This window comes from Seriola lalandi, unplaced genomic scaffold (assembly GCF_002814215.2).
Source record: "Seriola lalandi dorsalis isolate HSWRI2012SDOR001 ecotype SW California unplaced genomic scaffold, Sedor1 jcf7180002054958, whole genome shotgun sequence".
Taxonomy (NCBI): domain Eukaryota; kingdom Metazoa; phylum Chordata; class Actinopteri; order Carangiformes; family Carangidae; genus Seriola; species Seriola lalandi.
Window position 1 is genome coordinate 616214 of NW_019525509.1, and position 14911 is coordinate 631124.

The following is a 14911-nucleotide window of genomic DNA, read 5'->3' on the forward strand; positions in this document are numbered from 1 at the left end:
TGTGGCAGAACCACAAAGTCCTCTGTTTTTAAGAGGAAATCACCTCTTAAAATCAGCAGGGAGAATTGGCCAGGAATGAATGTGTCCATCTGCTGCCCCTAATAGAGTAATAATGACGAGAGGATAATAGTAGATCACACTGAATGAAGAAGAAAGATAGAGGGGAGCACACGAAAGTGGGGTGGGGGTGGGTGGGGGCACAAGAAGGGAGAGGAAATGGAGCAGATGTAGAGAAATCCGATGAGAGGCGAGCTCCAGCTCTAGAGTGTCCCCCTGATTCGTGCAGGGAGAGGGAGACGCAGAGACAGATATGGGTGAAACTGGATCAGACTGTACAGTCAGTGGTTGTAGTCCAGAGGGGTTACGCCCCCACATACACACACAACACACACACACACACACACACACACACACACAGACACACAGACACACAGACACAAACACACAGAAAAATGCGGAAGAGAAGCAGCTGGATGTGATGTGTGAGCGAACATGTCTGTCCGTATTTACAAGGCTGTGCGAATGTATGTTCCAAGACACCATCCTGTCCTCTCCCCTCAGTGTGGGCCTCAGCATTACATAACTCTTTGTTTTTGTGTGTGTCGGGCTGGCCGCATGTGTGCGAGTTATTCATTGCTTCACTGCACACACTCGGGAATGGGTGTGCAGTGAAGCCCCCCCCCCACATCCTCCTTGTATTTTAATACCAGCAAGAACTCAAAATGCCATTTTGGCTTAGTGTGCATTATGTTCGATCAGCTAATGTTTCATTTTGTTCTTGTACAGATTGTGTAGGTTTTAAATGCATTTTTAACATTCTTCTTACATTCTAGTTTACCAGCTTATTCTATTATGTAATGAAATGTACTGAGGCGATTATCCAGTGTGCTTTGTGTCCCATAATGCATCTCACCCAGCAACAGCTCTGTGACCCCAAGCTGATCATCCTGTTTGACTTAGTGGTGACCTCTAACCTCACACTTCCACATTCAGCCACAGTATATTAGCCTCCTGAGGACTTTACGCTTCACAGCTTTGGCTTCCTCTGTTTCTTTCCTCCATTGTTTACAAAGGAAATAAAGTGTTGTTCATGTTCATTGTGCCCAGATTTGAATGTAGAGTATGTTGGATATAATTAATATTTTTATAATAACAAAGAATCAAATAGAACTGCATTGATAAACTAATAATCAATTAACCTTTTGGGGCATTTGCATCTCCCCTCAGTTTCAACTCATTCAAATTGTATTGACTACGAGTGCCTCTCTTAAGTTTGGCTGAAATGTTGCAAAAAAGATAAGACAGAGAATCCAAACCAAACACACACCATGGGAAATGGATGGTCAGAACTAAGGTGTGTGTGTGTGTGAGTGAGAGAGAGAAGGGGGGAGAGGGAGGAAGACTTGCACTCTGTTGCTAAGGGTAACTAAAGCTAGTGGGACATGAGCACTTGGCTTCAGCAGCCGCACAAGCAGTTAATATCTAACAACTATGGTAGAGCACTGAGAGGTGATCAATTCAGGGGGCATAACCTGCCACAAATCATGAATAGCTTATGTTGATGGAGCTGAGCAGTCTTTACAGTTCTTTCCTGCTGGAAACAATATCCTACAATAATCCAGCAGGCAGGTCTAAGTCCTTTATCTGCTCCTTGACCATTTTATCATTTCTAATATGTGACCAGGCACCATGGCAGACTGTGAGCATTGTGTGTCTTGGCCATCCCTAAAGGCTGAAGGTTTATCACAGTACCACTCTGAGATTATTACAGTCCTTTGGTTCTCCAAAGAGCAGCCATGTGTTTAGACTGACCACTGCTTAGAATCAAGCCTCAGGCAGGCAGGAGAGACGGCGAATGTTGTGCATTTATAGCAATCTCCTCATTTGCCTTTCTGAATTTAACATTGTGGTTCTCATCCAAAAGTTACCATGGCTCTGAAAAGAAGCAGTGGAGGAAATGCTCAGCCATAGCAGTTTTCCAGAAAAAGACTTGCTGTACTGGTGATTGTTTTTTGTGTATGAGTACTAGTGCAGCAACTAATATAATTCAAATATTGAAATAGTTCAAAGAAAATGACAAATGCAACCAAACAAGCATCGAAAGTGCCATAGATCATTTTTTGGCCAAGTGACTTATTGACTCACCAATAATTAACAAGTCAGTCAATAATTGTTTTGGCACTGATGTGTGCTCAACAACTCTGCTTTTGCCTAATGCTCCTGTACCCCCACCCTCCATCCCTGCATTTCTTACTTGTCCCCCACCATCCTCCCACCTCCACAGTGCCCGACTCTGCCGAGCTCGACCCCACCCCTCCTCTTCCCCCCATCAACCCCAGTACCGTCCCATTTGTACTCCCAAGCAGTGGCAATGGCAAGCGTGCCCCCTCCGGAGGTCAGCCGCAGACAGCACAGCAGCCCCAGACTCTGCTCCAGCAGCGCTACCCACCCAGAGAGGTGCCCCCTCGCTTCCGCCAGCAGGAGCACAAGCAGCTGTTGAAGAGGGGCCAGCCTCTGCCCTCTGGGACCCTGCTTCTCACCACCACAGGACGTCCCTGCTCTACTGAACCTGCAGCAGCAGCTGTAGCGATACACTCCTCTCCCTCCTGCTCCTCTTCCTCCACAGGTCAGCCAAGACACTCTGTTGGCAAGTCGCTATCTCTTATTCCCTTCTTTCTTTTTACAAGTTCAATCAAAAGGTGTTGGTTAATATCGGTTGATAGCAGATGTGGCAATGGGGGTTGCTCTAGTACAGTTGAAGGTTGTCATGGATTACATGGAAACATATCTAGTACAGAAATGACCTGACATGGATTAGATATGTGACTACCTTTTCTGAGATTGGTGAGTGGAATTCAGTATCAAATACACTGAACATGAACATGTGAACATTGTGCACTGTTATTAATCTTGTATGTTCTGTTAACTCACACTATACATTTTAATCAGTCTTTCTGCAGAGCACCACCTATGCCTTTTATGTTTTTATGTTTTGACTATAGGGGTCCGCTGACCAGCCACAACATTGCTGCTCACTATGAATGTAAACCCGCGAGACACAGTCAGTTTTTTAAGTGTCAATTCCAATAGAGTTTTTGTTCAAACAAGATGACATGACCTCAACAATGTTGGCAAAGAGAGAGAAAGGCAGTTACTTCGTGCAATTTTACTATGAATGGAAAGTAAGGAGAAAAAGAAAATAACATGGAGCCACAGATGGTTGCAAGATGCAGACAGTATGGTCTGTTCTGCAGTGAATTTCAGTTTTATATCACAGCAGTCTCAGACAAGTCTACAGTTTTAGTCACATGTAAAATACTTCTCCAGTAATGGTAACATCGGCTTAATACAGCTTATTACCGATTCTTTTGACAGCACTTGTGTGGAAAATCAGACCGTCTTAACTGTTCACACTGCAATACAAATTTCTGACATGCCAGAAATCCAAACCGATGGTCCGAACGCCAGATCCTTGATCGTTCAGGCAGTTAACAGACCCTCTTCGAATGCCACCTCAACCGATCTGGCAGAAATTCAGTCCTATTCTAAAATTAATCAGGGGTGACCAATACAGGGTTAACATCAGGCTTAACCCACACAGTGTCTGCCTGGCTTTTGGCAGCTCCAATAAATGAAAATGTAAAAATAGTATTTGCAGTTACTATTTTAAATACACAGGGCACTCAGTGTAGGTCTAACTCACTTGTACATGTTTGTACACATGATGTTGCCATTCTTATTTTGATAATGACAGCTGTTTGATTTACACCAGGAGTGGTTGTACATGTTGGCTCTGGCATTCTTGAACACCAGTGGCTATGTCTACTCTAGTTTTTTTTTGTGTGGTGCTGTGGTTGTAACAGTATGTTGTGCCTGTAGAGTAGCGCAAAGGCACTTGCATCACAGGTGCTGCTGACTGTTGTTTATTTTCATTCTGCCTCTGCCTGGCTGGGAATTAGAAATGGGGATAGAAGAGAACAGGGGTAGAGGATGTAGAGTAAACACAGCTGGCTATCTCTGTATGTGTGTGTATTTTCCTTCCTGGAGCTCTGCATGTCACAATAAACCAGGTTCTCATATATTTCCAAGTGGTAAAGGCCTGTTGTTTCATAATAAAGTATCATCTGCTCTTTGATGATGATGATTAAAATTCTTTTTAAGGCATTTGGCACTTTTCATTGTCTGGGAAGGAAAACAAATTTCACCAGAAGTGTATGTCTGAGCATCATCCAACCCTTCTGATGCTGTTTGAATGCAGCTCTATCTCCATAGCGATGAGATGTTTATCCTGTCTTCATCTCCTCCTCCTCCTCCTCCTCCTCCTCCTCCTCCTCCTCCTGCCCCCTCCCTCCTCTCATCATCATCCTCCTACTCTTCGTTAAACTTTGCAGACCAGCCCTACAGTATTTCCTGTTTTTTGGAGGAGGAGCGATATGGAGCTAGCTAGTTGGCTGGGCACCTCAGTGGGCCTGACCTGGAACTGATAGAAAGAGAGAGTGAGAAGGAAAGAAAGAAAGGAGGAGAGAGCGAGGATGGCAGAGGTCCAGTACTGTGGGCTGAAGTGACTCATGGCTTACGGTAAAAGCTGCTGCTTCTCTCCGCCCCTCTTTGGCAGGCCTGCTCTGCTTGGCTTTGCTTTCTGTGCGTCTTTGAACTTACTGATTATATTAAGACAAACAGACAGCAGGACCTTCCAGACAAAGTCAGATAGGAGTCCAGTGGGAGGGTTTCATAATACACCTAAAAGATATTGCATGCAAAAAAACTGTAACATTAAAAAAACATTCAAGGAAACTCAGGAGCGTCCCCCTAGAAATTCCTTATGTGCCTCTTTAACTATCTAATGTCTCAGTTTAAAAACCTCACAGCTTAGTTTCACCACACCACAGGTAATCCCACATCCATTGCACTCTCCGTACAGCCTTGTCTGCTAATAGAATCGTCCCCCTGCCTGCTTTCATTTCGTGACGATAGCTAACGGTAGAAGCACACTAGCTGCATTCATTTGCTCCCCTCTCCCTCTTCTCTCCATCCGCTGACTCCACCTCGTCTCACTCCGTCTCTCATTACCCGGTCACATGTCAGCTCTCTTGAAAAGCAGGGCTGTTAAATTGTGGCCTGTGTGTCCATATGAATGCATGTGCATCTATGTAAACACAAACATTCTCTTCCTCTGCAGTCTTAGCTGTATATGTCCTTTGTCAACTTGACACATGCAGTATTACTGTGCTCTAAAGGGAAGCAGCAGCAACCATTTGTGTGTGTCATAGGGAAAAAGACAGGGAAATCCCATTTTTAAAAAAAAACGTTGTTTGTCAAATTAATTGCATTTATTGGTCTTTGTGTGGCAATAATGCACTCAGCAATCCCAATCTGTTTTGATTGTAAATTAATCAAATAATTAGTTTGTAGTCCTATAATGTGTTGATGATATCACTCAAGATTTACAGCTACTCCCACTGGTATTTGTCGAACACCCCCCTGTTAAAGCCCATAAAGTGATAATCAAGGTTTTATGTACCAGTAAGCATTATACTTGATAAGCACAACAGAGGCCAACACCAACAAAAAACATCTTAATGTAAACAGGCCTTGTCAAGTGGAAGAACAGTGCAGCTAATGTGCTAATAGGTTGTCTCGTGGAGAACAGAGAGAGAGAGTATGCAGGCTAGACTTGATGTGCTCTTTAAGTCTGCTGCTGATGCTGTAAAAGAGCCTTGGGAATCCCCTCCGAGAGGACTGGGACATCTTGTGATGTGATTAAACATCAGCTCTCTGTTAACCACAAATGTTCAGCGCTCGCTCTCTCTTTTTTTCTATCTTGCCTCTCTTGCTCTGTGCATCTGCAGCACTGACTTTCTCTGCCATGCTTGTTGTTCTCTGAACACATGTGTTCACCTTCTCCACCTCCGCTATACCAACACTACAGTTCACACATACCCTCACTGGCCCCAGGGCAGCCAAGATTAGTCAGGCTGCACATACTATATGTATGTGTATCAATCGTCCCATTATTATAGCCCTCTCCCAGTGTTGCCTTTTGCTTGGCTAACAATCCATATCCCAAGGCCCTTTCATGTGGAGGAGGCGTGAGAGAGCTAGCTATTTTAAGACTGGCATGCTGGAGAAAGCCCTTGACCTGGTTTATCCTTTAGAAGAGGAGGAGAAAGAGGATACTCGCAAGCAAACATGACGGCCGGATGTCTTAGATGTGTACCTTTTTAAAAGCCATGTTTTGTCCAGTCTTTTCCCCTTGAGATATTGTTGAGATAACAACATTGCATGAACAGCAAAGCAGCTGCACAGAAAGCATACGTACGGAACACAATTTCTTGCATATATTTATGTACAGTCCCTATCATTCCTGTTTTGTTTTTCTTACCAGATGAATATAGTCCACCAAACTTATCTTTGCCACTTAAGCATATTCCCAACAGTAGCAGTAACTGAAAGCTACTGAGTTTCATGTGTGTGCTGGGTCTACACGAACTCCCCTGGTTATGCGTGTGGTTGATGGCAGCTGGCACTGTCTCCTGTTGCACTTTGTCATGTCAGGAAATGCAGGCCAGTGTTGCAGGGCTGCCCTGACCTTGTCTCACTCAGACCCTTAAATCTCTGTGACACAAAAATCAACTGGCTTTGTAGAGCTAAACTCATGCTCACAGAGCAGAATATAGATCTAGTGAAATTTCAAAGTGGCTACAGGATTTTATCTTGTACCTGGTTGAATTATGGATGTTTATAAATGCCTGTTGTAGTAACCTTTTTATATACCAGCTGCCTGCTTGAATAAGAGAAATTCGGTTTTACATAGAGGTTTGATATTACTGGATATTGGCCCTAATAATAATTTTATTATTCAATACCAAGCTACTCGAACACAGGTATTATGTTAAAAACATTGTAGTTTATGCTAAAATAGAACTAATAAATACTTTGATTATTAGTTCATGTGCTGATAATTTTCTCAACTAATTGATGAATTGTTTTATCTATGAAAATGTAGTTAAAAATGGTAATTTTATTTCCAGATCCCTTGTTTAATCTGACCAACAGTCATGAATACAATTTTCAACATTTTCAACATTCAACAAATTTTTTATTTACTATCATATATGACAAAGAAAAGCATCAAATGTTTAACATATTTACTTGGGAAAAATGGCTGAAATGATTTATATATATTACAAAAAAAAGTTGCTGATTAATTTTCTTTTATGCCATTTTACCTTCATTTGATCGTTGACGCCCTTTTATTAATTGATTGAGTGACACATTTGTTTCAGTTCTAAACACATTTAGGTGACATCTGTGTTACACTTCCACTGTAATGTTATTACTGTGAAATAGTCAATTTAAAAACTGGTAGAACTAGAAACATCCTTCATTATAGAAAAATACATATCCAAAATGGACCCCACTGTATATGCAGTTTTGGCTGATGTGATCCTTGCTTGTTTGTGCTGCTCCTATGCAGTCATGTGCTGTTTAAGTGAAACAAATGAAAAATAATAGGGATGTGCAATCATTAAACACAGAGGAAGCTAATTCCTTATAGGTGTGTGTGTGTGTGTGTGTGTGTGTGTGTGTGTGTGTGTGTGTGTGTGTGTGTGTGTGTGTGTGTGTCCGTCAGAGAGCTCGTTCATCTGCCTGGCAGCATGCATTGTCAGCTCTGTACCATCCAGTCTCTCTGCCCCTCAGGGACTTCATTAAGCCAGGATCAGTCCAGCTGAGGCCCACACAGCTCTCCTACATTGCTTCTCCTTCCATCTCTCAACATCCATCTCTGTCTTTCATTTTCTGTCCTGACTTTCTTTGTACTTTCATCCCTCTTGGTCCCTCTTTACCTGGCCCTTGAGCCCACCCAGCCCCCACCCACTCAACCACCAGCACACATACACCCACCATACATGTTGTGCATACATACGTTTCTACCTGCTATGTAAATGAAAAATGTTGGGAGGCTGAAGGAAAGTGGGAAAGAAATCTTTGCCTGCAGATCTGAGCATCCAAGAATTTGTATGCTTTTTTCTGTTTGAGATTCAGTGTTGTCATTGTGTGTATTTTAACACACGAAGGAGCTAGTGGCCATCTAGTAGCATGGCATGACCTCACCGCGTGTTAGGTCCTCATAGTGGAGAGGCACAGGGGGCTGAGCCTCAGCCATAAAGGGACTCTGTTCTCCACAAAACATTGACTTATTGTATTGTTGGGTGGGCACTGGGATCATTTGTAAACAATACCAGCCTTGATCCAGGCGACTGCTGCTCTTTTTTTTCGTTTGCCAAGCTGCCCTCTATCCTCCTCCCTCCATGCCTTCTATTAAGTCTAATGCCTGTCTTCTTCTGTAATCTCTCAAATTCAAAGTCTTCCCCCTGTAGCTTCGGTGCCATGTTTGGGACCAGATCACCGACCCCTACTCATTCACTGTGACCAGATCCATATGAGCTTGCTCATTTCATGCCCTTGCCCTGTGTCCAATAAGCACTCACATGAAGAGACAGTTTTCTGTCCAAAACTTGGTGCTGCTGCTTATGATTACTGCATTCCCAGCCTGTAGTTGGAGACAAACACAGACATATGTCATCATGTGTGATCTGATGATTTGACTGTTCATACATAAACACGTGCATGTCTGAGAAAATTGCCATTCCAGCACCAGGGGGGGTGCAGCAGGCTTTTGTGAGGTTTTGCTTTCTCTCTCTTTCGCCCGCCACTGCTATTCATGAGGCTTTCCATTGTGGGCGGCAGTACTAATTGCGGATGGAGTGGTCTTGGCTAAATATTTAGTGACAGTTTTGAAAGGTTGAAAGATGTGAGGATGGGGGGGAGATTAGTAGAGCCCCGCTTTTGTTTTGTTTTACCTCATGCCTCATGAGTGCATAATGAAAGTCTCCACACATTATCACTCAGCTGTTAACCAAGCCCTCCCCATCCTATCCCTTCCCCCAACTAGCCCTCTTTCAGTGCTTTTCCAGAGAGAGAGAATATCCTTCATCGGGATAGGAATAGAGCATGATATAAATAAAGCCAGAGGGAGGCAATAGATAGAAGAGGAGAAACCCAGCCAAAGCAATGGTGGTGGGAGGGACAGAGCATGAGGGGTGAGGAAGGAAGGGAGGGGGGGGTTGTCTCATGCCGCGCAAGAGCTGTGCAACTTCTTGGCAGCATTTCAGAAATGAGCCTCAGAAGCTTGGCGAGCCGAGCAGACATATTGAGACAAGGATGGTCGCTGCGTCGCACAAAACCTAGCTCTTTACAGGATGGTTGGGAGGCACCTCTCCACAGGTATTTCACACCCTCCTTTCTTCTTCAATCCCACTGTTTTTCTATCTTGTCTGCCTCTTCTGTGTTGTTTTGGCGGCTTGTATTTACACACCGTGTGGATGAGCATTTTTAAACATTAAAGCTGCAGCAACAGTGCATTGCAGGCATGCAATGTTGAGTTCTTATGTGTTGTGTTTATTATTGTTAGTGAGACATGCATGCTATTAAAGCAGCGATTGTGGAGGTACAGACGGCAGCTCAGAGCCTTTTTGGCTCTAGTTCAGGACTGAGAAAATGGCGGTCCTGCACTTCTCAGTAGAGTGACTACAGAACGACAGCGCTGTGTGTCAGAAACACAGTGCCCTTTTCCCCCCCCCTTCTCTCTCACTGCCTCTTCTCTCTCTCTCTGCTGTAGTTGCAAGCACTGAAAGGAAGCTTGAAAACAGGGAGGTACACAAATGCTGTCGCTTCTTCATGTAGTTGTGATACAGACTAAGCGTGCATGTGAAGCTACATGTAAACAACAGCTGCAGCAAGAGTGACGGCAGAAATGGGCAATGTGGTGGTGCCAGGTTGATCAGTGCAGCAATCATGATCTTGCACTGTACCAAGATGATCCTTGTGCACACTTGAACTGCAGGGAGCTAGTGAGAATCCCAAAGCATTACTTTGAGTTGTCAGAACAGTTGTACAGGCAGATGGAGGCTGACATGTTGGTGAGAAGACAGGTCGCCCAGGGCTAGTGCAGAGTATTTGGGCTCGATGTCAAGCAGAGGTCATAGCTGTAGTGGTTAGGAGGTCAGACGTTAAGGATGACTCAGCTACATGGTCCTTGTCATTGATTGCATCCTCTAATGTGGTTCCCAAATATGAGAGTTCTTGGGGTGACCTATTAGGAAGATACAGTGCTTCTTTATTAGGGCTTCTCATTTCATATGTAGCAAAAGTATGCATTGTTTAATGACGAGAAGATTTTTCATGTGGTTTTTCCATTTGGTTTATTGTAACCCTATTAGTAAAAATTATAATAATGTAACTTTTACTACTATCTAGTTTTGCATGCAACCACAGTAAAATCCAAAGATTCTGTTTTCATTTTCAACTTTAATTTCTTATATCTCTAGAAAGAAATATAACAAAAATAGCACAAGCAGTCTCAGTTTGAATAATATCTGCAATGATGACTTTAAAATAGCTTGATGGATGTCTGGGTTTCCACTACATTGGTTAATAAAAAACATTTCATTTATTTTCAGTTTCAGCAATAATTGGTTTTGAGATTTCAGACTCAAATACAAGGCGAGAGCACTGTCCTCTGTAGCTCACTCAATGACTGCTTTATTTTGGTGGTACATATGCTTAACATTGTATTGTAGTCTGTAGGTATAGTGTGAATATCTTATCATCTTATCTTAGTGGACAGCATTAGTTCTGTCTTAAGTCATAGTATCTTTGAAATCTACGTGTGACCTATGAAAATGTGTATTTTTATTTATTTTTTGCTGTTTTCTCTTATGAACTACAGTGTCCGGTGATTCAGGTCCACACACTGCCCTTTCACCTATGTAGCACACAACAGGAGATTTGCTGTGTCTGATGCATTTTCCCCTACTGGAAATACTCTATTTGGTGTAGGCGAGGGATGGTACAGGAGGCGTCCTGCCTCGATCGGACATTACAGGGACTCTGTACTAGGGAGTTGGCACGGTAAAGTCCGTTTAGTGTCTGGTCCTACTGTTTGCGTTCACAAATACAGCTACTCCAGGGAATGTCTAGATAAGCTCAGGGATGCAGTGCATGTGTGAAAGCAGTTTTTGAATAAAGTGCATAAATATTGTATTTATTTTCTAATTAAAGCTCCCTCTGTTATCGTATTAGTCATTCTCCTCTCTGTGTTTGCACTTTCAGTGTGGGTGGTTTATTTTCATTAATAAAGCATCCTGTGAAGTCTCTGTACAAATAAGTAGACACCTTATGTGTTGCCATGGTATTTCAACCTTACTAAGCATATGTGGGAGTGATGACGTACATGACTTATACCTCTCTTCACTCATCCTTTTGCTCATGTTCATATCCTATTCCTTCTCTTTCTCACATAGAACTGCCCCCACAGAGCGGCCAGGGAGCCCAGTATGATAATCCCCTCTGGGGACACCTGCCAGCCAACAGGAGTACCACAAGTGCTGCATCTTCCACCAATCTCAGTGGTTGGGATCAACTGATCATTGACCAGAAGGATACAGAGGCTTGGCCCTCTATTACCCTCAGCCAGAGCCAGGCCCCTCCAGGAGGATGCCCTTTGGATACTGACCCTGGTCGCTTGACCAGCAGCAGCAGCAGTACTAGTAGTAGTTGCAGTACAGTGAGTATGGCCACGGGGGCCAATAGCCAGACAGGCCACTTTCCTGCCAACCACCTTAGCAGCAAGGCCAACAGTGGGCCCAGCCCTGCCAATCATACTGGAACCAACATGCTCTCTAGCCAGGTTGCAGCCAATCGCAGCTGGGGCTCTGGGCCTGGACCCTCCCATTGCCCCCCTCAGTCCTCGGTGGGGAATGAAGGAAAGAGTGACAGTCCAGTGGGGGGAGCAGGCGGCAGGGGCTGGGGCTCTTCTTCATCATCCTCAACCACCAACTTTAACTTGAACCTAAACCCTAATGCCAACCCATCTGCTTGGCCCATGCTGGGGCATGATGGGGGTGGCACAGGGGGAGGCAGCTCAGGGGGAGCCAACACCATTTCACCTCCTCAACCTACACCCAACCTCTGTAATCCACCTGGCCCCCCATCAGCCCAGACCAGCACCTGTACCGGAGCCAACACTAACAGCAACTCCTCGGGGATTGGCAGCGCCTGGGGTAGTATAATGACTTCTGACATGTCAGAAGCGCACCCCTCCCCGTCCACAAATGTGTCTTTCAGTTCAGAACCTCAGAACCTTAAAACTGATGGACCAAATCACACTAATAAGCAGGAACCTCCCAGCCCCATCCGCAGCTTGCCTGGCTGGGGTAGTGCATCTGTAGGCTTGGGTTCCATGGGTCAACCCCCACCAGGGGTCCCACAGGTCAATGGAGAAGATAGTAGCTCAGTATGGGGTCACAGTGGAGACTCTAAGGCACCTTCATCTAAGGAGGCATCTGGCTGGGATTCTGGCTGGAGCCATGGAGGAGCTGGAGCAGGAAACTCTGGAGGTTGGGGTGACCAGTCTGGTGGAGACTGGGGGAAACAGCACACTGAAGAGGCCCAGGGAGGATGGGATGCCCCAAGCTCCCCTCCCCAGGATCCACAGGCTGGTCCTTGGGGCAGAGCTGTGAGCACAGCTGCTGCCAGTGAAGGCAGCAGTGACAGCATGGAAGGACATAACCAACGCAGAGACCACTCATCCAGAGATAATCCAGCTCCTCTGCTGCCTGCCCAGGATCTGGACCCCAGAGTGCTGTGTAACACTGGCTGGGGACAGACCCCCGTTCGCCAGCACACCTCCTGGGATATGGATGATACTAAACGTAAGAATGATGTAGGCACTGAAACATGGGGCTCTGGCCCAACCACACCAAGCGATGCCCAGGGGCCCTCCAAAACAAACATTGGCCCCACTCAGAGGACTGACTCTGGGAGTAAAAATGATGTGCCTGGTTCTCAGGGAGCTTCAGGTTGGGGTGGAAGCGTAGCAGCTACCAACCAGCCCAGCTCTGGTTGGGGAGAGCCACCCAACAACATTAAGCCCCCAGGTGGCCCTGGTGGATGGGGGAACCATCCAACAGGAGGCCCCACCACCAGTGTACCCAAGAATGGTAGTCAAACCTGGGGAGAAGAGAAGTCGAGTGGGTGGGACGATTCTCACATCAAGACAACATCCCAGGGCTGGGGAGAGCAACCCAAAGCATCCCACGGCTGGGGCAATAGTGGAGGGAGCAAAAACGCAGGGGACTGGGGAGAACCAGAGGAGAGCAAAAAGAGTCCCACTAACCCTGCCTGGGAGGGAGAGGCAGGAGGCTGGAAGGAAAAACCACGAGGCTGGGGAATGCCTGCTTCAGCACCTGGTATATCTGGACCTGGAGGAAATGGTGGCTGGGGAGAGCAAGTTTCCCAGCGTCCCAGTGGCCCACCTCAAGGGTGGGGGGGCAAGCCTCAGGATGGGCCCAGTTGTAGTGGTGGAGCAGGGGGCATAGGCTCTTGGGGTGGCTCAGGCTCAGTGAAGCAAGGTGGAAGTTGGGGTGGCAGTAAACAGGAGTCCTCAGCTGAGCCTACAGGCTGGGAAGAGCCCTCCCCACCTTCAATCCGACGTAAGATGGAGATAGATGATGGAACCTCAGCTTGGGGTGACCCTGGTTCCTACAACAAGGCAGTCAACCTGTGGGACAGGAACAATCCAGGAATGTCCCAGGCTAAAGTTACCACTGGAGGCAATAATCCCCCAGGCCCCAACAACAACCATCCCCACTCTCACAATCACCCCTATCACGGGCCGCCTGCACCTTTACAGAACCACAGCCAAAACTCCCAAAACCCAGGGCCCACCAGTGGGCCCATGGATCCTGTTGTGCAACACCAGCCAGGGCCATCTCACAACAGGGGCCCCCTGATAGCTCAAGGTAAGACAACATAATGCTCTGATATTGTAATGTGTAATAAAGCCACATGCCAATTCCAGTTTCATTGGCTTATAGTGTACAAAGAAATTACAATGCCAATATTCACATTTTAAACATGGTTAATGTTCAGATTGTCAAAATGTAACTCAATTTTAATTATGTTAGTTAAATTTTTAGCTGTTTCTCTTTTGTTTTTCAACAAGTAAAGGTGTCAAATATGAAAGCTGGTTAGGTTGTTAGCACCGTGCACTGTTAAGCTCCAAGCTGTTGATCCACTTAAAGGTAAAATCTTGACCTAGTTTGCCCTCTATGGATTTACATCTAATCGACTATCCAAATGAGTTGAGCAGTGCCAGCCCTGTCCTTCCATGAGGCTCCTCACATTTCACAACACCAGGCGCGTCTGTGTGGGTCACCCTGGAAACCTCACATGGGTACCCAAAGGAAGCACAAGAATGCTGTTTACAAAGTGCCTCGTGAAAATAGCGATTCACCACAAGCAGTTTGAGAAGGATCGGAAATGTGTGATTATATGGGAGCCACCATCTGTCAGTAGTTGAAGGGAGGAGGTGGAGCAAGCCCCCAAGAAGTGAGAGGGTTCAGACGCCCCCTGCTGTCCCTCACCTGACCCTGCATGCTGACTCCACATTGACATTTGCTGGCTGTTGTACATGAAGTGGGTTAAAACAAATAAGGATAAGGTAGAAAGTGGTTAAAAAAACAAAGCAAGGACATTATAAAGTTTGTCCCAGTACTTCATGTTTAGATCAGTACTTATCAGTACTCTGTCATACAAGAAGGTTGAATTTTATGATATAATTTTGGAGCAGCCTTTAGGACTTGACCTCTCCCTGGAGAGAGAGCTAAGCTGAGCCTGGCACCACAGCAGGCCCAGAGACAGCACTGTCTCTCTCTTGCCAAAAGAGACCAGGCTGCGCCAGATCTTAAATGGGCATCTCCTCCCTCTGTCAGCCATCCTGCTAAGCCAAGCCCAGGTCTCTGTGTCCCTGCACGACTGGCATTTCACACTCCAAAACAGAAGGATA

At 45.5% G+C, this 14911-nt stretch overlaps 1 protein-coding gene across 1 annotated transcript in view; it reads left to right on the forward strand.

Annotated features, from left to right (window-relative positions):
- tnrc6c1 (trinucleotide repeat containing adaptor 6C1) overlaps positions 1–14911 on the forward strand; it is a 43827-nt gene that overhangs the window by 14737 nt on the left and 14179 nt on the right. The window contains exons 4-5 of the mRNA XM_087170760.1: positions 2285–2626; positions 11367–13865. Of these exons, the coding sequence (XP_087026886.1) occupies positions 2285–2626; positions 11367–13865 (2841 nt within the window). The remainder of the gene's footprint in view (positions 1–2284; positions 2627–11366; positions 13866–14911) is intronic.